The sequence below is a fragment of the Podarcis gaigeae genome (assembly GCF_964106915.1).
Source record: "Podarcis gaigeae genome assembly, chromosome: 11".
In the NCBI taxonomy this organism is placed as follows: domain Eukaryota; kingdom Metazoa; phylum Chordata; class Lepidosauria; order Squamata; family Lacertidae; genus Podarcis; species Podarcis gaigeae.
In genome coordinates this window covers 40,465,173-40,491,462 of record NC_139687.1, presented here as the reverse complement: position 1 = coordinate 40,491,462, position 26,290 = coordinate 40,465,173, and the positions used below count along the sequence as shown (strand labels likewise).

Here is a 26,290-nt window from a genome sequence, read left to right as displayed (position 1 = left end):
TCACAGGAAATTCTTAAGAATGTGGATTATAAAGAAGAAATAAAGAAGAAGATTGAAGATATTTATGAAAAGGAGAGACTCCTGCAGGCGAAAGAGTACGAAGAGGGGCTTGTAGCAGAACCACTTCAAACTCAGATTAAAGGCCATGCATCCGCCCCTCACTTTGGAAAGAATGAGCCATCAGAAGATCCAGTCAGTACAGCGAACACTTTTCAGCCTGGATCCTGGATGCCCCCCAAGGACAGTATCCGTAATAAGTAAGGGGCCCATTGCCAAAGCATAAGAAATTAGATGAATAATTATGTTAATAGGCAAAAGAGCAGAATGTTACTTTCTTGATTATTGTTGAACTATGATATTATGCACACAGTAAATATATACACTTGAAAATTCAGCAGCGTTTTTAGAAATGATAGCTCCGATTCCAAACACAGCAGCTTCCTTACATTACTAGTGGAATTGATTTCATGGAAATAGACAAAGCTACTGGTATTAAGTTGTAAAACCAGATTAAATCTTTACCTTCTACAATTCATTCTGAGACATTTTCCATTCATTTCAGGTTTAAATTAAGAAACATTAGTGCTGTTATATCACTTAAACTGATGTCAGTACTTTCAAATTATTTACTAATCTTATGCAAGATTTCCATGTGCGTTTGTTCTATTGGCTCACAAGTGGTGAACCCTTAATGTGTTAACTCCTGTAAGTTTTTACTTAGGCTAAACATGAGCTGCAGTCTCACATGAGTTCACAGCTTCTCATATGCTAAAATAATATGCACAAGTAGCAAATTTTATTTTCATGAAAGTAAACCAAAGATTTATGTTTTAGAATCAAACAGTGTTGCTTTATCCATCATGTTTCTACTTAATAATGTGTCCAAGTGCAATGTGATAGACCTGGTGCAAAATAATAATTCGCATGCTTTTCAGACAACATATATAAGCCTACCCTGCAATTTAGATACTCATTGTTAAGAAGCTTCAATAGGTTCACAGATTAACAAAGCCAATTTTAAAGTATTATTTTTTTAAAGTAGGTTCATGTTGTTGCATTATTTAACTGTGCCAAGAGCAATATGTAATATTTACAACATGGGCATAGCCTAAACCATTTGGCGGGGGGAACCATACGCAATTCTGTGAGGCTGTGTTTCTAATGCATTTACTAGATGAAGCTTTAGGTTTCCTAATCTTATCAGTCCTTACACTGGGAAAGGGCTATAGCTCAGTGGTAGGGCACCTGCCTTTCATGCAGAAGGTTCCAGGTAGGGCTGGGAATGTCCCCTTTCCAAAACCGTAACACAGTACTGTACTGAGCTAGATAGGCCAATGGTTTGACTCTGTATAAAGCAGTTTCCTATGTATACCAGCAAACCATTGCTCAAGATAAGGGACAATGGTCACTTGTTACCAATGCAGTATAACAAACTCAGGGCAAAATACTATCAACTGATGCCAATCCAGGATCTTATCGCTGTGCAATAGGCCAGCGCTCTTCACTTTTCTTTTGACAGTTGTGATATAATACAAAGGGTGTCGTGGCACTGAGGAAGTACTGGGTGTAAGTTATTACAGAAACCAGTTTTTCAATAGCTATTGTATTATATTGCCTAGGAGGAACAGATACTGTGGGGCACCTTCACTGGCCAATAGGATTGATGCTTTAAATAAGAACCAAGAACTAAGTTTAGTTAGGAGGTACACCAGATTCTGTCTAAATGTTGATTAGGACTCAGAGTGCTCTCCAATGTACATTTGCTTAAATATAGCAGCATTGTATGTGTCTACCACATTCCCCAATACATAATTATTCTTTGTGTAAAAAGAATGAAGCTGCACCTAATAATCCTATGTGTTCACATCCCACTTCCACATCACATTTCCATGGTCAGTCATTATTCCCAATTATTGGTCATATTTCACGTCCCCCCCCCTCAAAAAAAGTTGGTACCCAGTAAACACTACTGCCATTTACGCTAAAGAAAAAGGGCAGACATACACTTCTGTAAGAATGTTAATTACCAGGTAAGATTCCATAGTCAAGGTAGTACAAGTTCCAACAAATGAATTGATCACTGCAAGATGAAAATACTGACTTTAACAATGAAATCAGGAGAGTCTGGTATATAGAAATAAGTCACAGTAGAAAGAAGCTATCCTGTTAAGTCTGTAGTAGAAAAGAGTGTAGAAAATAAACAGTACATTGCTTTACCATGCTATAAAATCATAAGTAATTAGGTTTTCAATCAATGAAACAATAATTTTAAAAAGACACTTTAGACATGTACTGTAGTGTACAAATATACCCTAAATTAGGAAGTAAGTCCTAATGAATTACCACAGATTAACACAAAGTAAAAAACAAGTCATTTCAAGAATATTCAATTTTATGCACATCCATCTCTGTTGAAGATTACAATGCAAAGATGCAAATTTAAGAACAATGCCTTTTTGAGAAAAGTTCTGTCCAGTAGGATTGACATCTTAGTCCTTCTTTGTTCGTTTAGCTTTAGCAATATTTTCCTGGCGCTTTTGTTTTTTCTTTTGCTCTCGCTCTTTGGCTTCAATCATTTTCGCTAGTTTCCATGACAGTACTGCACTTGCTAAGAATAGAGGTGTCAGAGCTAGGATCACTGTTGTAAGAAATCCATAAGGATCCTTTGCAGCCCATTCCACAATATATTCAGCCCAAGATTTGATATAATCAAACATCTTTCCTGCCACCTAATTGGGGGAAATCCTAAAAAAGAAGCGGTGACACAATTAGATACACTAAACAATTGAATTAACGGGTCAGCAGATGAATTTAGGTATATACAGTATAATGCAAATTTAATTGCCAAAACTGGATGGCAGAAGTTCTTTTTTAAAAAGGTACTCTCTCCTCTAAGATCATGCTTGCTACGATGCATGCATAATCTCAAAACGTAGTAGGGTTTCTTTCTTTAAAATGATTGGTTTTTCCTCATGGAGATTTAACCATTTGTTTGATTGACTAACATTTATTTAAACTGGGTGATATCCATTATGGAGATCCTAGAGATATTCATTCCTTAGTTCAAGGTCAGCCTTGAAATGACTCCAGGACTCCAGGAAGAGTAGTTAACAGTTCTGCTATGGTATCTGCTACCAATTAGTAACATATACTGTAAGTACATTTGTACCATGCTATGGGGCAAAGGGTAGATGGAATTATATCTGGCCTTTAAACACAACATCCTAAACTGGGATGACTTCTTTAAGGGTTACTTGGTTCCCCCAAATATATATATATTTACTGAGCATTTTTAATTGTATTTATGCAATTAATGCAATTTATGTACATATTTAATTTATGCTCTGAACTGCCTTAGGTCCTGCACTGAGAGAAAGGCAGGTTATAAATAAAATAATTAATATAACATGCAAACATCCACTCATATTACAGGAGAACTGGCATAATTCTGTGCTGGTCACTCCTTGTAATAAGCAAGCTACTCAGGTAAGGAAATATTTCCACAGAGAACAGAATTTGGCAATGTACTTAAAACTGCCATAACGATGAATTATAACGATGATTCACAGGACCAGACTGCCTGAAATTCTTCTTCCATGGGTCACATGAATACTTTACTTTTTCCTCATAAAATTTAATAATTTTACACACTTCTTGTTCATAGTTAATGCCAATACCGTATTTTAAACCATAAAAGATAAAATAGATGTTATGGTGAAATGAAAACACAGCAGTTAACTATGCTTTTCAGATCCGGACACTTAATTCTATTGATGGATGAACCTTCTCCTCATGCCAGTGGTACATCCATGTCTGTATTGTGTGCTTATCACAGGCCACTGACATAAATAGGAACACATCTGCACTCAGCACCCACCAGTTGTTTCACATGACTACAGCTGGATCATGGCCTTTGGTCAATGCCTTGTCCAGATGAGAATGCATTATGGGTTGGATTCAATAAACAAGTAAAGGAAGATAGCTACAAGCAATGTTCCACTGCCAGAATTCCTGCAGTGTTACAAAAGTTCTCATGCTTCTGCAGGAAGTTACAGAAGCAGATCATCTTAGATTCAGTTTATTTTTTTCCTCTCGGCACTCTTCTGCAAGATGAGCTGCAGAGTACCTTTTAAGCACACCCAGTGTCTTGAATTCTGCCCTGTCATATCTTTCTTTTAAGCATATGTAAACCAGCTTTGCTAACTTCATCTTGCTCTTCTGCTGCCATGACCACACTATCATCTCAGGTCCTTTCACTGGGATCCCAGGTATCCTCCAAACCAACCCCTATTTTTTACAATTACATTAATATAATGTACCAGTAAATAAGACTTACCCAAGAGGCAAAGAAGCTCCAGTTTAACTATACGCAACAGAACGGGATACCGTTGTCATAGAGAACAAAAGGAAATCACCTTTAAAAAGGTAAAGTAACTTCAGATTATTAAAATTGCAGGGCAAAAACAATCCAAACTTAAACAATACTTGTGTGTTTGGTTGTAAAGGGCTGCACAACATTCAAGCTGGAGGGCTGACATAAGACCTTCCTTCTGACCCTATTATTACTGGAGGGGCGCAGAGAATACAGATACTCACTTTGGAAACACGAGTCAGGCTTTAAGCCAGGTATGGGGAACCTGTGACCCTCCAGATGTTGCTGAGCTACCACTCCCATCACTGCTGACGGGCTGATGGGAGCTGGCGTTTCATACATAAATGTGGCAGATTTATGCACAATTCTCACATTTTGGAATTTACCATCTGTCGCAATCAAGATGTTAGAATAAAGAGAGAGAATCAGATCCACTGAGGCTAGTGCAAGAAACAGTGTTTTAATGACAGCCGTTTTAGGCAAAACATTTGCACTCTATGAAAATATAAATGGATGCTAGCTTCTTTCCATAGTGTTTCCCCCCCCCCCCCCGGAAAAGGCAACCATTACAGGTCTTTTGGGAAAAGGAGAGCCTGTACTAAACTGGATTGGTCTAAATGGCTGCTAGAACTCTTACAGTTCATAGGGTTGTCACACACAATTCTTTTAAGCTTTCAATTCTATCTCCAATTTCAAGTACATCTAGGGTGCCTCAGACAGCAATTCCATAAGACAGCCCCAGGGTCATATCTGTATGGAGAATTGAAATTCTGTTACTTGAGTCCAACTCTTCATCGTGGACACAGCCTCCACTTGTCAGCAATAATCTCCACAGTGACAGATGAAAGTACACCTGAAATACCCCTCCTTTGCTCCTAGCATACACTTATTTGAAGCACATGATTGCGATATTCTGTTCTAAACAAAAATAGATAACAGCTTTGGAGAAGGACTTGCTAGCCAACTATTTCTGTTCGAAAGGTAGGAGCAACTGATGTAAACAACAATGCATGCTCAGAACTGCAACTGAATCCTTGAGGACTAGCAGCACGGTCCTATGCATATTTATTCAGAAGTAAGCCCTATGTACGATGCGGGTGGCACTATGGGTTAAACCACAGAGCCTAGGACTTGCCGATCAGAAGGTTGGTGGGTCGAATCCCCATGACGGGGTGAGCTCCCATTGCTCAGTGCCTGCTCCTGCTAACCTAGCAGTTCGAAAGCACGTCAAAGTGCAAGTAGATAAATAGGTACTGCTCCAGCAGGAAGGTAAATGGCGTTTCCGTGGGCTGCTCTGGTTCGCCAGAAGTGGCTTAGTCATGCTGGCCACATGACCCAGAAGCTCCCTTGGTCAGTAAAGTGAGATGAGCCCCGCAACCCCAGAGTCGGTTACGACTGGACCTAATGGTCAGGGGTCCCTTTACCTTTTTAAGCCCTATGTACAACATTGACTTAATACTAAACAAGCCATACTCTCAAGTAAGGAGAAGAGATTGCAGTCTAAAGCTGGTTTAACATAAGACTGTTACTAGAAAAGCACGAGGCAAACACTTTTACATGTACACCCAACCCCCTCAGCATCTTTTCATATTTACACTCAAGGTGGCTGAAGAATGGATTTTTTTCCACAAGACTATGGGGACAGGGGCCACAAAAGAGGATTTCTAATCCAAGGCGACAATCTAGAGTTCAAAACCAAGACTAGTAGCTAACGGCATATTTGCAGATGTGGAGGGGACAGGGTACCCTATGTAATTTAACAACTACAGCACTGCTTTGCAGTTGAGACTTGCCACTGGAATATTTCCAGCGCTTTTCCTGAACGCATAGACAGGTCCTCATGTTGGTTTCGTAGAGACAAAACCCAAAGTTAATTGTAGGGGAATGCTTTTAGCAGGACCAACGGAAACCTCCCCGGACAGGGACAATGCAGTTAAGAATAAGGCGTTAGAATAAGACACGGAAAAGGAGCACAAAGCCAGCAGCAGCAGTTTATCCGAATGTCATGTACGAATCTTAAACGGCTGCTGCTCTTAAAGAAACACACATATGCCCCACTATCAACTTCTGAAACGCTTCGGCAGCAGCCGCGTGACTGGGAAGACGCAGGCGCGCCCCCGGCCTTGAGAAAAACCACACCTGTTGGGCTTCTGCCTGCGCGAGGCGGCCGTTAACCAGAAGAACGCAGCGTGGGGGGAGGGGCGGAGCGCGAAGCGGGAGAGGTTGGCCGAGGAGCGCGAGGGCCGGAAGCGAGACCGGGAAGGGCTCCCGCCGATTCCTTCGGGGGAAAGGACAGACTCCTCCCCCGGCGGGCTCGAGGCAGCGGCAAACCGCAATAGGAAGCGGCCTGGCCTGAGGATTAGGAGAGGAAGCGGGTATCCTCCGCCCGGCGGGGCCCGGCCTCCCTCTCCCTCAGCGGAGCCTCGTCAAGCGCCAGGGGACGCGGGAGCCGCCTTTCCCCTCACGCCTCAAAGCCCCCCCCCTCCCGCCAACCACAATGCCTCCTCCCATTGGAATCGCCCAACGCAACCCTCCCCTCCCCCACCCGTCCCCGGCTAAAATATTCACTCACCCTCCAACCGGAAGCAGGAAGAGGGTAAAGGAAGTCCACACACGCACTCCGTTTCGACTCTGTTGTCTTGAGCGATCATAGAGGGTGCAGTCGGCTAGAAAGGTCAGTAGCAGATCCTCGCCGCAAGATTTATTGTCATATGCAAGCTGTAAATCGCCCCGCGGTCTGGAGACGGAACTTCCGGGTTTCCGTAGACCCGATTCGCCTTCCTCCGCCTCCCGAGAGCGGTAGTGAAAGCTGCCCATAGAAAACTGTGGAGAAGCGAGGTGGGGGTGTTTATTTGTTGCTTAGATTATGAGACCGTAGCGTGTCCACCAAGAAACAAAAAGCATCAGGTACGGTGCTTCTCACTCGCAAGCTTTGTTTCAGGTGCAAAATGTGCACATGGCTTATTTAAGGCTGGCTCTGTTGCGGCCAACGGTCCATTATCTCCGTGTTGGAGGTGGCTAGAAGAGTGAGGGCTGAGGCAGGCTTGGGTTTTCAGTCTTCCATACAAAACACCTCTCAGGTTGGAGCAAAGGCCTAAACCCGCTCCCAGCCACGATCCAATACTTAATTGCGCGTGGAAGCCTTGCCCTCCATAGTCTTGTGTTTATAACTTAAAAAATCCAATAGAATTACAAAGTTTTTGACGCAAATAAGATCTGGGTTTCAAAGAACACGACCCTCCTGCTTTGGCTAATCCTGCTCTGGAGCCAGTGTGGTATCGGACCAGGACATGGGAGACTAGGGTTCAAATCCCCACTTGGCCTCCAAATTCTCTGGGTGATCTTGGGCCACTCACAGCCTCTCACCGTAACCCACCTGTTTGTGGGGATTAAATGAGTGGGGAGCCACGTGCGCCACTTCCAGCTCCTTGGAGAAGGTGGACCATAAAAGCAATCAATTAATAATCAATCGTTTGACATTGGTGGATATGGAGAAACCTAATTGCCTCCCTTGCTGGATCAGGCCAGTGGCCCATCTACTCCAGCATCGTGGCCTCAGAGTTGCCTGCCAGCTGCTTCTATGGGAAGCGCAGTGCTACCCAGCAATCCTCAAAACACGCTTTGCTGCGTCTCTCTCTCTTTCTCCATGGTTTACTTACGGGCAGCTTTCTCTTCACTCCCCTGTAGTTTGTGGGGGGAAAGGAATCGGGAAGTGTGAGTGTCTGACTGTTAGAGCAGCTGGCTACCGTTTGAGACACATACAGTATATAGCTCTGTGTTGAATCCGCAAGAGCGGTCACGTGGCTAGAGGCGCTAATGGGCCGCCATTGCTTTGTGGGGGTTGCTGCGCGTGTGAGGGGGAATGGAGGCAACCTGAGCGGAATCTGGAGCGAGGAACTTCCGGGGAAAGGCGGTAGGTTCTCTCCGCGCAGTAAGCGAAGCGCTCACCAGCGGCGCCCTTTCTTTCCCGCGCCCTGAATAGGGCTCCCGCGAGGCGGGCGGGGCACGTCGCTCTCTCGGGCTTTTGGAGGAGAAGGATGCTCGGCATCCAGAGAGGGCTGCGGTTTGTTTGCGAGGAAGCCCCGTTGAACTACTCCTTCCTGGTGAATTGTGCCTGCAGTCCCGCCGCACCCCCGCCGGTTGCAGAGGCAGAGACTGGACCCAAGAAATCAACACAGCAGCAGCATTTTATAAATTGCCAAGCGATTTTCTTTTTTAAAAAAGACGCTCCCGTATGTTATACACACATACATGCAAAATTCGTATAGAAATGTATATCTCTGGGGACCATTTCAGCAGGTTTACAATCTGAATTTACACACAGCACAGCACAAGACAAGTAAATAAATAAATCAGGATTGGGTTCGCAGGATAAGCTACTCTTGATTTCTTTCAAAAAGCAGGGAATCACAAAGTCCTTTTGTCCCTAAACCAGGCCACAAGGTGTAATGCAGAAACGTTACAACAAATCAAATGATTTATAGTCTACTGTTTGCTTATAATAACATAGATATTTGTTTACATACATACATATATACATAATTATGTCTGGAAAGGGTTCATGTAGTACCTCAAGAAGATTTCAACATTCTTTGTTAATAAGCTAGATGTTAATTATTCTAAATCTTATCAGAAGCACCACACCAATACTTGCAAAGGTGTGGCTTGAGCAAATGTATTTGTATCAAAAAGTTCCCCAATGATTTCAGTAGTTTATATCTATGTAACTATATTTTGAATCAGCCATCATGCTCTGTTTTACAATGGTATAAGCTGGGCTGTTTTACCTTCTACTGTTCTTATGACCGTGCATTTAAAATGTAGCCTAAAAACAGCAGCAGAATGTTAAATAGCCATGGCAGATACCTTTGGAAAAAGATTTTCCCGAGTGCTACTTTGTGCTGTGCAAACTGAAATTCCTTTTATTCATAAAGAAATTCATTATCTTGGACATTGTAGTAAATGATGTAGAACACCTGCTATAGAAGCAAGTAGTGAAGGTAAATAAGACCATTTAAGTTGAAAGATAAGACAAAGCAAGGCAAACCCAGCTGAGCACAGAGTGGCTCGATAGCATTAAGGATCATGATAGAATTTAAATTCTTCTATAAAGGAGGAAGGATACCTGAAAATATTTTAAGGATTTTTAGCCTAAGCTTTTTAATTTAATTGTGAAAGCATGACCCCATGTCATATTTACTCTAAAGTAATCCCTCTTCAGTCAATGGGATTTCACCTAGGGTTCTAGCCTTACAAACACTTACCGGTAATTGAATTTTTCTTAGCTTGGGGAACTTGTGGCTTTCCAGATGTTGGATTCCCAACTCCCATCAGTTAGCAGACAGGGATGATGGGGGTTGTGACCCAGCAACACCTAGAATCTCAAAGCAATACTGGAACCAGGAGCAGGAGCACCCTGAAACTATAATCCTTGAGTCTGCAGTGGGAGTGAGAAACTATCCAAACTAGGCTGATTTCCTTTTCCTGGGCAAACTGATTTATTGGTCAGGAACACTTCTGTCATGTCTGGATCAAATATGCACAGAATTGGATTGTATATGGATGTCCATTGTGTAAATGTGTTGTGGCAGAATACAGGGTGTGTTACTTGACATCTTATTGTGAGCATTTCATAAGGAAATTGTTTGGGTTGTATCTGTTAAGGTAACTGCAGGAGAGGACTGCTAAGAGAGTGTTAGTGTGACTGTTGTAAGTACTCTCGTAGTTTCTGTAGTCCCATAAGCTTGGGCAAGAAAAAGCGACTATCAAATTTAATAAATAAATAATAAACGATGATGATAAAATATAAGGGTGGTGATTTACTCAGCTTTACCCACCCAAATTAATCAACATGACTAATTTAAGTCCATTCATTTCAAATGGTACAAATTAGTTGAATACCACCACAAGTTTCCGCCAACTGACAAGACGTATTCATTAAGGTGAACTGATGATGGTCAGGACAAAAAGTACAATCTAGTCATGATAGCTATTGATTATATTAGCTAGAAATAGACTTCTTTGGAGCCATTCCTTGGAGGTTTTTAAGCAGAGGTTGAATGATCATCATGTATCATTTAGTTGAGATTCCTGCATTGCAGGGGGTTGGAATAGATGATCCTCAAGGCCCCTTCCAACTCTACGATTCTATGATTTCAACAGAACCTCAAGTTGTTGTTAAAACAAAAAAAATTCCTTCCAGTAGCACCTTAAAGACCAACTAAGTCAGTTCTTGGTATGAGCTTTCGTGTGCATGCACACTTCTTCATGCATGCACACGAAAGCTCATACCAAGAACTGACTTAGTTGGTCTTTAAGGTGCTACTGGAAGGAATTTTTTTTTTTTTTTTTACTATGGCAGACCAACACGGCTACCTATCTGTAACTCAAGTTGTTGTTGTTGTTGTTGTTGTATGTTTAGAACTGTAGATTTCCCATAAAGGAAAAAGGACATAGGAAATTTGCATTTCAGTATTTACAATATTTAGCCATTATGATATATTCTTGAACTATAATAGAATGTTCTGGTTGTCTGGCAGATATGGGATTGGTGATATATCAGGTCCACTCAGAAACAAAACATCTCATTGGTGGAAAACGTATGCCTTGTCATAGTGACATCAGAAGATTGACGGATAGGTGGCCCCACCCACTTATCAGAGTGGTTCCCAGAGGACAGGGTAGCTCAAAATCCACCTTACTGGATGGATCCTGTTTCCCACCCTTATTATAAAACATGGCAATAATTGGAGAGAAGTAAAGAAAACCCAGATCACCCAAATTTGAAAACTAATCCAAATACATGTAGTAATTTGTTTTACAGTACTTTGAAAATAAACTTTCATTTGGTTCTAATGGAAAACAAGTTTTGTTGTTTATTTTGTTGGACACATTTTTTATGACAGTTTAAAAATATTCCCTCCCCCCCTCCAAGGTGGCTCACAAAATGAAAAAGTGGAACAATAATAAAACAACAGTTTTTAAAAAATTATACAATATCAAATAATTTTGAGTGCATTTCAGTACCATAAAGCACACAGTGGAAGCCAATACTGAGGCAACACACTCAATATGTAATTCATCACAATCCTATAAATAAATTCATTATAGCCTTTCATAGTAGTTCAGATTTTGTATTAATCCTTTATAAAATGCTGCCTTTCTGTGCTATACTCAATGCTGCTATAGAAAAAAGAGCTCGGGATATGGGGGGGTGTCAAAATTTTAGGTGTAAAATAATAAACTCAAAGCGCTGTGGGTTAAAGCCTCAGCGCCTAGGACTTGCAGAACGAAAGGTCGGCGGTTCGAATCCCTGCGGCGGGGTGCGCTCCCGCTGCTCGGTCCCAGCGCCTGCCAACCTAGCAGTTCGAAAGCACCTCCGGGTGCAAGTAGATAAATAGGGACTGCTTACCAGCGGGAAGGTAAACGGCGTTTCCGTGTGCGGCTCTGGCTCGCCAGATGCAGCTTTGTCACGCTGGCCACGTGACCCGGAAGTGTCTCCGGACAGCGCTGGCCCCTGGCCTCTTGAGTGAGATGGGCGCACAACCCCAGAGTCTGTCAAGACTGGCCCGTACGGGCAGGGGTACCTTTACCTTTACCTTTAATATGACAGGAAACAAAGACTTATTCTGAGGCCTCAGATGGGAAATGTTGGAAGCGTTGAAGCTGGGCAAATCTTGCTGTCATTTTTAAATACAAATAATATAATTTTACAATTTATGTATGTATTCCATTGGTCCCTAATTCGTTAGTGAATCTTTTAGGCTGAATTTCAATTTATCTATTGTCCCTAAAATCTTTTGTGCAGTGTGCATCTTTCTGCTACAGATTAATCTCAGGGGTGGCACCACTGAATTTAGTGAAGTTATATCAGGTATGAATTTTAGGCTATTGCATCCATAAAGAATCATCCCCAGGAGTGAATTATTTCTTTATGCTTCTTCGTGAACTGTTTATCTTGCATAATTTCTTGAATCTTGTCTATTCCACCTGCCGAATAATATTCCCCTTGTTTCTGGATGAGTTATGCAGCTCCCCCTGCAATGGCACGTTGGTGAGTGTTTTCTGAAGGGCCATGAAAATTAAATTTTTCTTGTGCTTCCCCCACCCCTCCCCCAGCTTGTAAAGTGAGAGTGCTTTATCAGCACTTTGTCAGCCATGTGTGACAGATCTGCAGCATTTGCACAGCAATAGGTAGTATTTCTTACAGTTCTAGTAGAGCCAGCCAAACCTCTTTTGTGACATTGGGAGTTAGATCTTATTTTAAAAACAACAACAATGCCCCAATGTGTTGTGCAGCCATAGAATGCACAATATAGCATCGCTTCATACCATTTGGAGCCTCTGTAGTCATGAAGGGATTGAGGCTTTCCTTAAAGCACCTCAGTGACAGCACTTTACTTTAAGGAGGAACGCTGTCATTGTTCTGGCCTGACCTTGACCAGAAGGCACACCAGTTCACCTGAGAGCAATGCAAGTAAAGGCCAAAATTCCAGCACCACGGAGAGCTCCAAGCCTCCCACAAGCCCTTAAACCTCAATGGGTCTTTTTATCAGTCTCAAGCCTTCTCTTTCCTGGAGCATAAAGAGTTTAAAGGGCCAGTATCCTGGCCTGGGGCCTAGCACACCCATCTCATTCCCATTAGTTCTCTCCTGGTTCAGTTCCTGTGCTCATGATCTGGTGACTGAAGGCATAAGAGCCCAGGTCTAGGGATGGTCAGTTCTTTGAGGACCTCAGGGTTTGGGTCTCCGTTGATGTGACAGGCTTTGGCTCAGACCCAGTGTTAAAGGCCTATGCCTGAGTCTTGCTCTTCCATTGCCTTTGTTGCCGCTACTACTATTATGGCTTATCCTTCCTTGTCAAAGCCCAAGCTCTTAAGGGGACCGTGACATCAACAACAACAACAACAACAACATTATTATTTCATTTCATTCAGAGACTAAGTGAATGTTTTATGTTTTATTATGGTTTTTATATGTGTTGGAAGCCGCCCAGAGTGGCTGAGGCAATCCAGCCAGATGGGTGGGGTATAAGTAATAAAATTATTACCATTATCATCATCATCTGCATTACCCATCAAGTCTCACTGTGCTCAATGGGACTTACTGCCAAATAAGTTTGCATAGGTCTCCCTAGAGTTGTGTTGAATAATTGAGAACACCTTGGTGCAACTCATTTGTGGATTAGTCTGTGTGGGCCCAGCACTCTGCAAAGTACAGGCAGAAGGCAGGACTGAAGTTTCACTACACAGTATGTCCCCTCTGGGCAGTAGCAACAAAAGGAAATAGCTTTTAAATGACTGCTATTGGACAGTGTGCTATTGTCTGTACACCTGTCAGGCTGTGAGGTCCCAGACCTGTGCCCCATCTCAGGCACTGTCAACCAAAGGAGGATTTGAAATGGAGGGCCTTTCAGAAGCTGGGCTACAGTGTGAAATCACTAACCTCTTTGTATACAGGCTCTGCTGCAGTGTTGGGGAAATTGTGACCCACCTGCCTGATGCTGTTGGGACTAAAACTCCCATCATCCCTGACCATTGTCCATTTGGCTGATACTGATGGGAGTTGCACGTTGTGATAATAATTATTTAGCAGGGTGGTGATTGGCCCATGTTACTGATGATTCCATTTAAAAAGCGAGTCTCTTATTTCAGGACTTATTTATTTATTTATTTGCTTGCTTGCATTTCTGTTTAATAAATAGATCCAAGTATCACAGGGTGGTTTACAATATTAAAACACAAAAATATGTAACATAGTAACAAGCAAAACAAAAATAAGAACAAAAACAAATGAAGAATTCCTCTTCCCACGACACATTTAAAAGGGTATCGGATGCTAATCAGCCAAAATTTTAAAAGGCAATAGTTTGTTTAATTAGCCAAAAGCCTGGGAAAAGAAGAACGCTTTTGCCTGGCACTCACTTGGGTCCTGAGCTGAGTTCAGTAGTATATTAGTTTCCCTAGATATAGCCATTCTGCTCCCTTAAGTTATGTACTAAAGACTGAACTAACCTATATACTGCCCCAGGGCTTAATGGAGGACTTCAGCAGAGAATAATTGCCAAGAGGCTTTAAGGCCCTTTGGTACTGCTAGATTAATGCAAACTGGCCTCTTCAGGCTTCTTGAGGTCTAAGCATTTTGCTTTGCCAGAAGGGATGACTGAAATTCATTTCATACATTGCCTTTAATGAAAAACAGTGAGATACAGTAAATGCAGATTAATTGTGCTGCTGGTCTTTAATTCCTCCTCATGTTACATTTGCAGTCAAATGAAAGAGAAGAAGGAGACCAAAAAATCATTAGCCTCCAGGCATATTGCTGGAAGCAGTAATCTCTTCTTATCTGCTGAGTTAAGTGCTGGATGAATTCTTGTGTGGTGTTTTGAACTCTGTCTTTATGCATTGACTACCTGACATGGAATACACCTGGCCCTGAACTGACCTCCCTCCCACTTCTGGAAGTGATCACAGCATGAGGCAATGTGCCTCCAGGCTAATGATCTTTTTTTAATGTCTCAACTCTCATACATGAGCAGAAATGACGATTGGAATTGCTGTCCTAATTTGCACAATATATATTGCAAGCAAAATTATATTAAAGGCAATGCATAAAATTAAGTTAATCAGCGGGTATTTTCCAAATTGAAGATATGACTGTAAATAGGAAGAAGATGCTTTATTGGGTGTAGGTATATGAGGGGGTGTGGGGGAAGAGCTAGAATTGTGTATCAGAAGCTCTCTATATTTTGGTAGAAGGGGAATGGACGTTAGCACTCTATTTCATTATTGCCTATAGTATAAATATATAGGGAGCCTGAAATCCAGTGCCTGCTCACTTTGCAAGAGTGCTGCTGGTACTTCACCTTTGCTGTGTGGGGTCTTGCTGCCCCTGTGGTTATTTTCTGGGGTCTGCACATTTTGGCTGACCTTAATATTTGCAGATGCCACCAGCTCTGTCCTTTTCCTATGTCTTCTGGCGTGCCCAGAGAGCTAAAGAAAGGGATAAAATCTCTCCCTAGCTTCATGAGGTGCTTTGGAAATGCTCAAAACTCCTCCAAAGTGTAGCATGGAGACAGTGACCAGTTCTGTCATTGGCCAATGTGGTGTCCTCCAGGTATTATTGGATAGCAGCTCCCATCAGCCACAGCCAATGGACAGGAATTATGGGAGCTGTGAGTCCAATGGCATCTGGAAGGAACCATGTTGGCTACCTCTGCTCTTTCCTGAGGTTGGTACTCATGAAAGATGTGGAGTCTTGTCTCTGGCTTAGCATTGCACTTAGGCATTCTCTTTGGTGAGAATCTGGAGCTTCAGTTGTTAGCAATACAATAGGGTTAGTAGCATCAGGAATTTGCCATTCCAGAGAGATTCAGAGCTTCCAATATCATCACCGTGAAGAGCTCCCAGTGAGTCTAGTCTGCCTGGTGTGTTTTCCCTCCTTAGATAACATTGGGACCATGTTGTGACAGCAAGGAGATGGAGCTGTCTGAGGTCATCTTCTGCTATAGGGCTGGAAAGGGCTTCTCTTTTCCTGAGACCCCAGGCTTGGGGTGATGGTGACACTAGGCTTAGAGCAGGGTTGATCTCTGACCTCCCACTGCGTCTCCCAAGTGTCAAGAGACTAGACCCCATCCCTTTCCCAAGGTCTGGCCTCAGAGAGAAGGAAGGAATGGTTCCAGATCTTGATCTCCTTTTTCATGGTATTACTGCCAGAATTCCTTCAAGCCAATGGCAGTTTTCTGCAGGCTTCTGCCCAAGTTATCCCTCTCTTACTCCCTTCCCCTCTCCCAGCCATATCTTCTTATGATCTCTTTTGACTCTCCCAGGTATTATCTGTGGCTTTTACCGAGTCTGGCTAGTTCCATTGGGGTACAGGAGGGGGAAGGCATTCCCTACCCTGGGCAACCATATTCCAGTTTTACTGAGTTTGAGGGGCCCTTATAGTTTGTTGCGTGCCAGAAGACTTGCCAACCAAGGATTTCAAAATGGATGGACCTTTTTTCTTTTAAATACAGAATGAAAACCTTACTAAGATTAATAGATGATCTTGGCCATGCAAATAACTACAAAAGAATTCCAAAGCCACATTGTTAAGGTATTGAAACGTAGACCACAAATTCAAGCTTTACTTCAAAAGCAAAATGACATTGAACCATCCTTTATTCGTATTGGCATTGGACATTATTTATTAAGCACTTAAAGTTTCCAAGGCACTGTACAAAGATGTTAAAACACAGCCTTATCTAACAGAGATGTGATACAATACGGGAGAAATGATGGGGAATGGGGAAAGAAGCAAAATTCAAGCACTAATTTTTCACAAAGTTACATAATATAGCAATGAATTTTGTCGTCTTAAGGTTGTGGTAACTGATGAAGGCTCTGCAGAGACAATGATGCAACATACCAATTCCCGGGGCTTTAGATGTTACTGCTGCTGTTCCAAATGCTGCTACTTTTGGTGACCGTGGGGGAGAACAGTACCTTGCGAGAAGTATGCTACCTAGCAACCCAGATGTAGCGCCAGATGTTTTGGTTCATAGAGTGAGCAGGACACCTTCTTACCTTGGCTATTCCACCACTTCCAGCTCTTTCTTGTAGCAGGGAAGTCTAGTTTCATTCTTCCAAACACATTAAGAAATTATGGCTGTGTCTTTGTGCCTGTTTGCAATAATAAGCATGGAGACTGGATCTATTTATACTGTGCTGAAGTACCGTTAGAAGCTGTTCTGTGTACTTTTCGTCCTGATTGGCAGTGTGCTTGGGATGCCGGTCTGTTGTCTTTAGTCGACCTTCTTCAAACACTTTTAAAAGCAATGTATTTACAGCAGAATTATGTCAAGAAGGAAAGTCCACATAAATACACATAGTGGCTGCGTTTGGATGTTTGTCCATATACCCATGCATTCCTCTCTTTTCCCATCACTTGTTGTGCTCTGGCATAGGGATTTAGCCAGTTTTTCCTGATGACAAACTAGATTGTAACAGGAAACTCTGGCTTAGCCAGTATAAAGTATTTTAACCCCATGCTTGCTTCCTTGGAGGAAGGAGGAGACATACATGTGACAAGTATATGAATAATTGTCTCTAGCTTCAAAATAGACATTTCAAGCTTTAAGGAAGCTTCAAGAAGTTGTGGAACTTTTGCTGATGCAGAACACAGTGAAGAAAAGGCTAGAGCAAGGGTGTGCTGGAGAGAGATGTGCCCCTTGCCCATTGTGGTGAATATGACAGTTTTTGGCAAGAATAGCTAGTCATTCCACAGAGGTGAAGGCAACTGTTATTGCCATCCTTGTGAATCTTAAGGTTTGAAGCAAAGCTCTCAAGTGGACTGCTGCAACGGACTTGAGCTTTTTAAGAAAGAGACCATGTCAGTCATGGATCTTGCAAATTCTTTAAACAGATCACTGATCAGTGGTGGGTTCACAGAAGTCACAACACTTGTTTTTATTCCTATTGAGGTGGTTAATATCACCCCCTTGGTTGCATTCAAAACCATATGGATACTTTCATGCTAGGTGTTGAGAACAAAAGGTGTGACCCACTGACGCCGAACAAAGCTTATTTTGCATTTTCCCTTGAAGCTTAGATAAAACATATAGAATGTGCCACTGCTCTCATTTCTGTTACCTTCAGTACATGTACATTTAAGAAAGGATTAGAGTTTTCAATGGTTGATTTTGCAAAATGGATATAGTTGATTTCTCTTGGCTGATGGGTTTTGCTATTTCAGCAGTTCAAAAACAGTACAAAAATGTGATCTGGCGTTTTCTGCTGCATTTAAATTAAAGCCTGTTACTATTGACTCTGAATAGCTGTTAGCTACAGTAAATGCATTTAATGTAGAACACATTCTGACTTGCCCAAAGAATGGCATTTTCTAGTGCTGAGAAAATGGTCCTTGAATTAGAGAATTAGCTCTTCAAAAATGTAGCCAGGGGAGTAATACCTCTTTCTGCATAATTGTGGGGAGGGTGCTCATGTTATTGTTTGAGTGAGTGACACAAAAATAATTGAAAAGCGTGTAATAGAAACAAATAAGTGGGGACTCCCTGGGAGAGGGAAAGGTTGGGGAGAGGAGGGCAAAGAGAAGGATTCTCCTCCTCTTGCGCTTCCACTTTCTCTTCTGGAAGAGAGATAAAAGGGAGTGGGGGTTAAGGCTGCTTATTCTCCTTTGACCTTTCCTTTGACTCTGAATCATTGTGGTGGTGGTGGGGAGCTTGCACCATGGTTTGGAACCCTTATAATCTATATAGACACTGTGGTATACACACCCACACCCACACACCCCATATGCACAAATCCCAGAAAGAGGATGTGTGTGACAATCGTGTGTTGATAATAATGATACAATACTTAATACTTGCAAGCTATGCAAGTATTGCAAGAGTGTGTAAACCCACAATAAATGCTCTTCAATTCTATTGCTCTGTGATTCTGCCCTTGAATACGTACAAGAATGGGCCTTCAGCCTTTGCACATGCACACATGTACTTTTGGGTAATCATGTTTAGGACTGTGCTGTAAGTGTTAAATAAAGTAGTCATCTCTGTTTAAAATTCAGAAAATTCTGATTCAAAATGATAACTGTCAAAAAGAGTAATGCTGTCTTTTGGATCAAGATCTAACATTGCACCCTCTCTTTCCTGCCTCTTCCAGCTACCTTGTTTCCCCAATTTGCTCTGGAGACAAATTTTTGAGAAGATGCAATGGGTGGAGGGAGAGTCCCATTTGCACAAAAGGAAATCTGTTGTGCAAGCAGTATGATACAGTTCTACGTTAAAAAGAAGAATGTAACTTAATCTTAACTCTTTGACGAAAAGATTTTTCTCATTCCCTTCTTTCAGCCTTCTACATGGAAATGAACTGCAGCACCTTCTCCAACGGAAGCTTTTCATCCTAGTGTATTCTTTCCATGTGCTCTGCTGCTTAGAATTCTTCTTTTCTACAACAGCTTGAAGTAGAATTACCATGGTGAAATATTGTGCAGCATATAACTGCACCAATTCAGACACAAAGTTGAACAGGAAACAGGGGATAACTTTTCACAGGTAAGCGTGAACAGCCTGAGCATAGTGTAAACCCTGATCTTTTATTAATTATCATTATTATTGCAGACTATTAGGCATTTGCCCACAGGAATGAATGTTTGGAGGAGGCATATTGTTCACAGTCTCCAAAAATAACATTGCAGGCTACTCCAGATCCTGTTGCATGTTGTGGAGATATTTAATTTAGCTGCCACGCCTGTGCTTGAAATTGCACAAGAATGTGATTTATGTAAGAGCAGAAATGTGGTAATAAATTTTGAATGTCTTATTTTGGACGACGTGTGTTAATACCAGCATGGAGCAGTATTCCATAGCGGAACATTGTGCAGGGATGTTTGGGAAGAACAGTTCTCATTAGTTCACAAAAAGGATCTGTCACCCAAATGCACTATCCCATTTGTGACACTTTCCAGCAAAATCAGGAGGACCTTTCATTAAAATATAATTATTTTCTACATACAGTAAATGGGGGTATGTATTTGAAAGATATTATGTTCCAGCTCTCCACTGAATATAGGCAAGGCATGTCAGGCAGGCTGTAGATTGGCAGAAGGCAAAATAAGATCTCTTAGTAGATCTATAGTTGATTCACCGTAGATCCTGGCTCCCAACTGTCTAACTGTAGCAAGGTCTTAAAGGTTTCCTCCCCATTGAAAATTAAGCTGCTGAAACAAAGAATACCTGGGAGAAATCCAAGAGTGAATTTTCATTCTGGGCTGTGCATGTGCTCAGAAATACTTTGCTCTTCATTCTTAAAATGTGTCCGAAAACTAGAACTGTTTTGCATGTGCTTCTAGTTGATTGATCTCAGGGTTCAGGGGTGGGGTGAGGAGATCCTGCAAGTCTAAAATCTGCTCACAATTGTTCTAAGCATTCCCATAGAAGAACATTTTACACCAGTGGTTTTCAACCAGTGTGCCATGGCACCCTGAGGTGCTTTGAATGATAGCCAGGGTTGCCACAGGGGTATTTTGGGCACAGCACTTGAAAAATGAGTAGACTTACTTTGTAGATGGGGTGGGGAATGTTCCTTCTGCATGATTCAGGCCTTCAGCTGCCAATTTGTTTACCCCTCTGACAGTCCTGTACAGTTCTACTTGGAAGTAAGTCTCATTGAGTTCAGTGGTGCTTACTCCTAGGTAAGTGTGTATAGGATTGAAGCTTTACTACCCCAAAAGCTGGGCTGCTGAGCATTTAGCCTGACAACCACATGTACATAACACTTTCTATATGTTTGTTCCAAATGTGGTTGTTTATAACATTACCATAAGAATACTTGGGTTTTATTTGCTTATAACAAGGTTTCCCAAGGATAATGCAAGAAAGCAAGAATGGGCCATGTCAGTACACCGAGCTGACCCTGTTAGTGGCAAACTTTGGATGCCATCTCAGTGGGACATGATTTGTTCTCAGCATTTTAGCCAAGAGTGCTTCAGAGAAATTAATGGAAAGAAGTTTCTCAAGGAAGAAAGTTGTCCTTCTATATTTTCCTTTCCTGACACTTCTAAGGTATGAGATTTGTGTGATATTCTAATTTTATTATACTGTTTCTTTGTTTCTGGTCCTCAGTTTTGGTGGACCATTCATTCAAGCTTCATCTCTTGTTGCCTTCAGGTGACTAGTGAAGACATTCCTGTCTGGTCTTAAATTAGGGGGCTTTTTTCTGCTACTGCTGCTATGGGTTGTGCTGCTATTCAACTCCCATTTTTATCTAATTATATTTCATTATTGTGATTTTATTTTGTCTGTGTGTGTGCTTTTAATTGCTGCCCACTGCTTTCTGGGGTCTTGTGCTCTAAAGGTGGGATAGAAAATGTTTAAATAAGTATACCATTCAAGCACCAGAACTTCTGAATGAATGTAATTGTTGCCACATTTTCAATGACTTCCTAGGAGCTGTTCTTTGTTTCCTAGAAAATACACGCTCCAAAAAGACGAAGAAAGAACTCCAAGTGGGCTGGAGCACTTGACCTCACTCTTGTCAAGGCAAACGGCAGCAAAAATGAGATGTGCAGTCAGCAGATCATGCAAACTGTAAGCAGAAAGGCAAAATGAATTATCTGTTTTGTGGAGATTAGTTAGCTACCTTTAGTGGATTGTTAAACTGCTGTGTAAATTGTAATTTACTTTTAGCTGGCTTATTGTTGTAATTAGTGTATATTCAGCATACTGAAGGAAAAATTGCTAAGGTAAATAGCCCCTGTGAAGTTAGATTGCTGCAAAATTCCCATTGATTTCAGTGCATGTTGATTTGCACCAATCAGGGCTGGCCCTTCCATGAGGCAGAGTGATTTAGAGTGAGGGATCTGCCTCAGGTTGACAAATTCAGAGAGGCAGAAAGTAGCTAGAGTATCTGTGTTTGCCCTTCAGTTCCTAATAGGTTAGCTTTCTGCCATAGGGTGCATTGGAGGACTCTGTTCCATCACCAGCGCTGAAGTAAAATTCAACTACAAGTCTAGTGAGATTTTGTGCATAGAATGGTAAATGCACCATCTCATCCTTCATCTCAGGTAGCAAAATCTCTTGGGCAGCTCCTGGAACCAATCTCTGCATGCGTGGAAATTATAGTGAGCCAATGGTTGTGTACAGCGGAATATTTCAGATAGGATTGGACTGAAAATGTAGTAAACCAAATTCCACAGATTATTTGTAACATTTGTAAAGCACATCCAAGTACTGTTTGTCACACCCAACCACAAAACAGATACAGCCATCTTTCTGGTGGCATTTGAGGGATAAGGATGCACTCTTTGGAGCCAGACCCATGCCTAGAAGCATAATAATACTGGAGCTTCTATGCATTTGTTTGTGTTGAAAAGAAAATTAATGCCCTATACATTTGTTTTTTTCCAGAACAGGTGCATATATTATAGCAGCAACATGATATTTTCATCTTTATCAGTATGTAAGATTTCTGATTTCTTCTTGCTCTAGAGAAAAAGAAGAAGAAAAGCAAGGAAATGAAAATCTATCTTTAAAACGTAGCAAAGCACAAAAAAGTTACTTTTCTATCAATGATTTAACCACTTTTGGTTCTTTCTGTAGACACCAGCTAGTGATTCACAAAAATCACTTGAGCACAAAGAGCATAAAGTGGATCTGAATAGCTTTTCTTCAAAGATAAGACCCACTGAGGTATATAGAGCAAAGTATACCCTCACAGTAAGTATAAAAGCAGTAACTTTGTCAACAGTCCTCTTCAGAATCTAATGATTGTAAATGTTGAGTGCAGAAACAGTTGCTTCAAGGTAGGTTTTGGCCCAATCCTGAAATTATGATTCAGATTAAATCTTTAAGGAAGCATGAGATATCAGGGCATTCAGCACAATAATACGACTTTAAATTGAACATGTATGTTAAAGTTCAAAATTACATTTAAATGTTGTGCTTGGGTATGTAGAAGCAGAGCCTCGAATTTATTGACTGCTTTTGAAGAAAGGGTTGGTGCTGTGATGTTTTTACCGTTGGTGGTGTTTTTAATGGGTCTTTTTATATTATTGTAATTACATTAGTGTTCAATTACAGTTAAATTATTTTTTTCCCTAGGTTTTAAGCATTTTCTATTTTATCTGTGTAATCTGTCTTCAGTCCTTGACTAGGAAAAAGGCAGGATATAATAATAATAATAATAATAATAATAATAATAATAATAATAATAATAATAAAGTAATCTCACAACACTAGCTGAATTTACTGTGTGCTTGCCGAAAGAGAGACAAATCTGTTGTCTTTCCCTTAACCATTAAAAAAAAAAATTAATACTCTTCAGCTGCTAGCATATAGCCAATGTTTTGAATAGAAGCTATTCATTACATTCTTACTCCTGTTCCCAGGGAACAGATGCCTGCTTTTCATAACTTCAGCAGAACAGCTCTAAAATTATCTTGATGAATATGACAAGCAATTGTCTAAGTAGTCTACATTCACAACAATACACGTTGTTCTTGATATAAAAAGTGGATAGGTCAAAAAGAGGGAGAGAGAACAGGAGGCAATAATAATGCGGGGCAGGCAGGAAGAGTTAATTTCACATAGAAACTAAGTAACCTCCGGATAAAAATGCATAGGATTGTGATCTTTATCACCCCAAAGCATATTGGAGCAAAAAAAAGAGGTTTATCTGTCTCTGGAAGAAGACAAGTGAAATAGACAGTCAGATTGCCTGGGGAGGAAATTCTATAAATTCAGGTTCACTACAGAAAAGTCACCACTGCTATCTAATAGTGTGTGACATACAAGAAAGATGGTTCTTGAATTCATTTGTGACTGGAAAATTTGGTATGCAGGTGAGGTGTTCAACAAGGTTAAAAACACTTTCCATGATACTTCATGATTTCTACAAGCAAGCATCTCAATGAATTATGATGCACAGAAACATTTTAAGTTGGATGTAGAAAAGATCAAGTAGATCTCTTCTTGCACAAGGGTTCTTTTTTAGTCTTCTCGCTGCCACCACTGCCTCCTCCCCACTACAGATCCCTCCATCAATCACAAAATCTACTCCTGGATTAGATAACTTTTAAGTATCTGTGTGAGATGGGGCGGGCAGGCTACTGCAAGACAGGGAAACTGGTGGAGTTTAGCAGGGCTGCTGAACAAGGGCAAAAATGCTTTTCCTCTTGTGCAAGACATCTCTGGATCGAAGGCATTAGATTTAGTGTGGTTATATATTTTCAGAGAGTGCATGCCTCTCTATACCATTTGCAGCAGATCGTTAAGTGGGGAGAATACTGTGGCCCTTAGGCCCTACTTATGGGCTTCCCCATAGACATCTCTTTGGCCACTGTGTGAACAGAAGGGTTGGAATAGCTGGGCCTTTGGTCTGATCCTGCAGGGTGCTTGTGTTATTCCACATTACACTGTTGTTTTTTGTTTGTTTTTTGTAGACAGAGCATCATTACCATATTACAGATAGTCCAAAAACACTGAAAAGGAAGCTAGATGAACTTTTGGAGGAGAATTATGAGCTGAGAAGAAGATTAAGGAACAGACCTCCCAAAGAACAATGACTCTTATTCAGATGTGGGTGTTTTAAATGGACAAACATTCTAAGGACATGCATCCAATGAGGTATCCAACAGTGCGGCCTTAGATGAATGCCAGGTCTCATCTCTCAGCTGTACTCATTAATGGAATATTATGTATCCCACTGTATTTATTTACATAAATATATTCAAGTTTTCATATAAACAGATTTGGCAACTGTAGGTTTTTGTTTGTTTTTGCTAAACATCGTGGCTACAACATAACTTAAGACTATTATAATAAATGGGTCTAAAGTTGTTTAGTGTTTAAATTGAAGCTTTTTTATGAGAGGGTAGATAACAACATCCACCCTAAGCAACATATACATTAAAAATACTATAAAGATAATGTACAGTACTTCTATTCAGTACTATTCCCAGTAATTCTGGGAAGAGGTCTATGATTTTGATCTACATTTTCCCCTGTTCTGCTTAACATGACCCTCCACAGTGTCTACTTGCAAAATCATGTGCTCTAATATATATTAAAATTCATGGCATGGAGGGCTTCAGTAAGACTTGAGTAAATTGTGGAGAAATGATAGGGATGCATTTCAGAATGAGTTGTATATGCATAGCTGTTTGGATAGTGCATATACATTTGCCAGATAAGAATTTCAGCAGTATGACACTTTGTACAGATGTGGTGCTCACACAAAGGAACAATAACTTGTAATTCAGAATATTGGCAATGAAACATCCAAATGTTTGTTAGGCATTGCTTCAAGTTCTAATTTGGAATATAACACGATCAGCCTTTTCTCATTTAATGCTTACCGGGGGGCGGGGTCACCTTCTGTCAGATATATCTACAATTTGTTTTCTGCAGATTTTCTTGGATACAGAATTCACAGCCTAGTGTAGGGTTTGCACTGGCAGAGCACGTTAGATGTTCAGTAGTTGCTTTCAACAACATTTGAGGCTGTGAAATGAGCTACATGAATGTTCATCAAAACTGCAAAAGGAAACTGCCTGTAAGCGCCAGCACACAGTTGCAGAACATTTTGTTGAGCCTCTCCAGCACCAGTAATTGTTGTAACTTATTATCCAACAGTATCGTTCCAGACCCAGACTCAGTGAGGGTTTCTTTTCGACCTTTTATAAAATTCCATTGAAAGATCAAACTCTTACATCTCCCACATTAAAAAAGATAAGAAGTAAACTGCAATGAGCAGCTGTGAGTATGCTGTATATTTCATATAACAAGTGATATGTAAAACTGCAGTCTTATTGCAGAGGAAATGCTCTAGTGCACATCTTTCCATTTTAGTCATCTTGTTGCTGCTATATTCTCTTCATATTTGCAATTTAATTATCCTCAAGGCATACATATGAAGCTAAAAGTGACTTTCAGTCATGTCACATATAAATGGCTTTTCCTCTGTAGCTGTTCAGACAGGGGGATGGGTTCTGTTTGACTTTGAGCAATCTACAAGGGGAAGTTAATCTATCAGCTCAATAGAAATGGCTGCTAATTTTAAATGGCCAGCTTCATCTTTCTTCAACAGAAGAGCCCATTTCCCCCCTCCTATAAAATTGTCTCATAATCTAAATGAAGCCATTCCCATGCGTGTTATCAAAAGGTAATAGTTCATGCCTCAAAGTTCTCAAGGGTGCGATTATGATGATAACAACCATACTCTGTATCATGTCTTATCGATTAACTAATAAAATTCAGGAGGGGGAGGACTGAAGACATTTCAGAGGTCACTCTAAACATAAAAGAAGTATATTTACCTTGCTTTACCATCCAAAAACAACCACCACTCTAACCCTTTTGAAAAGGTTTTTGTAAAGGTGCAACTAGCATTCAGTGTCATGTCCTACTTATAATTAGTACATC

At 41.0% G+C, this 26,290-nt stretch overlaps 3 protein-coding genes across 11 annotated transcripts in view; 2 read left to right on the top strand and 1 right to left on the bottom strand.

Moving 5' to 3' along the window:
• Positions 1-535, top strand: part of NDUFAF2 (NADH:ubiquinone oxidoreductase complex assembly factor 2) — a 45,867-nt gene extending 45,332 nt beyond the window's left edge. Inside the window, exon 4 of the mRNA XM_083703740.1 lies at positions 7-535. Within this exon, the coding sequence (XP_083559866.1) occupies positions 7-261 (255 nt within the window). The 3' untranslated portion in view covers positions 262-535. The remainder of the gene's footprint in view (positions 1-6) is intronic.
• A 1,466-nt stretch (positions 536-2,001) lies between these two features.
• On the bottom strand, positions 2,002-6,963 carry SMIM15 (small integral membrane protein 15). Of its 3 annotated transcripts, none has more exons than XM_083703751.1 (3): positions 6,945-6,963; positions 4,337-4,415; positions 2,002-2,745 (listed from the first exon to the last, which is right to left on the bottom strand). In XM_083703751.1, the coding sequence occupies exon 3, from the start codon at positions 2,715-2,717 to the stop codon at positions 2,490-2,492; it is 228 nt and encodes a 75-aa protein (XP_083559877.1). In that variant the 5' UTR covers positions 2,718-2,745; positions 4,337-4,415; positions 6,945-6,963; the 3' UTR covers positions 2,002-2,489. The 3 variants fall into 3 exon arrangements, with proteins under 3 accessions (XP_083559877.1, XP_083559878.1, XP_083559879.1); XM_083703752.1 differs by lacking the exon at positions 6,945-6,963 and adding an exon at positions 6,512-6,532; XM_083703753.1 differs by lacking the exon at positions 6,945-6,963 and adding an exon at positions 4,597-4,908.
• Positions 6,912-24,630, top strand: LOC310827530 (THAP domain-containing protein 6-like). 7 transcript variants are annotated; one of them, XM_083703728.1, is made up of 6 exons: positions 6,912-7,046; positions 19,220-19,423; positions 20,725-20,932; positions 21,338-21,457; positions 22,469-22,585; positions 24,310-24,630. In XM_083703728.1, exons 2-6 carry the CDS (start codon positions 19,344-19,346, stop codon positions 24,430-24,432), a joined length of 648 nt encoding a protein of 215 aa, XP_083559854.1. In that variant the 5' UTR covers positions 6,912-7,046; positions 19,220-19,343; the 3' UTR covers positions 24,433-24,630. The 7 variants fall into 7 exon arrangements, with proteins under 7 accessions (XP_083559854.1, XP_083559860.1, XP_083559858.1 ...); XM_083703732.1 differs by lacking the exon at positions 6,912-7,046 and adding an exon at positions 7,051-7,171; XM_083703730.1 differs by lacking the exon at positions 6,912-7,046 and adding an exon at positions 7,079-7,210.
• Positions 24,631-26,290: the final 1,660 nt, after the last annotated feature.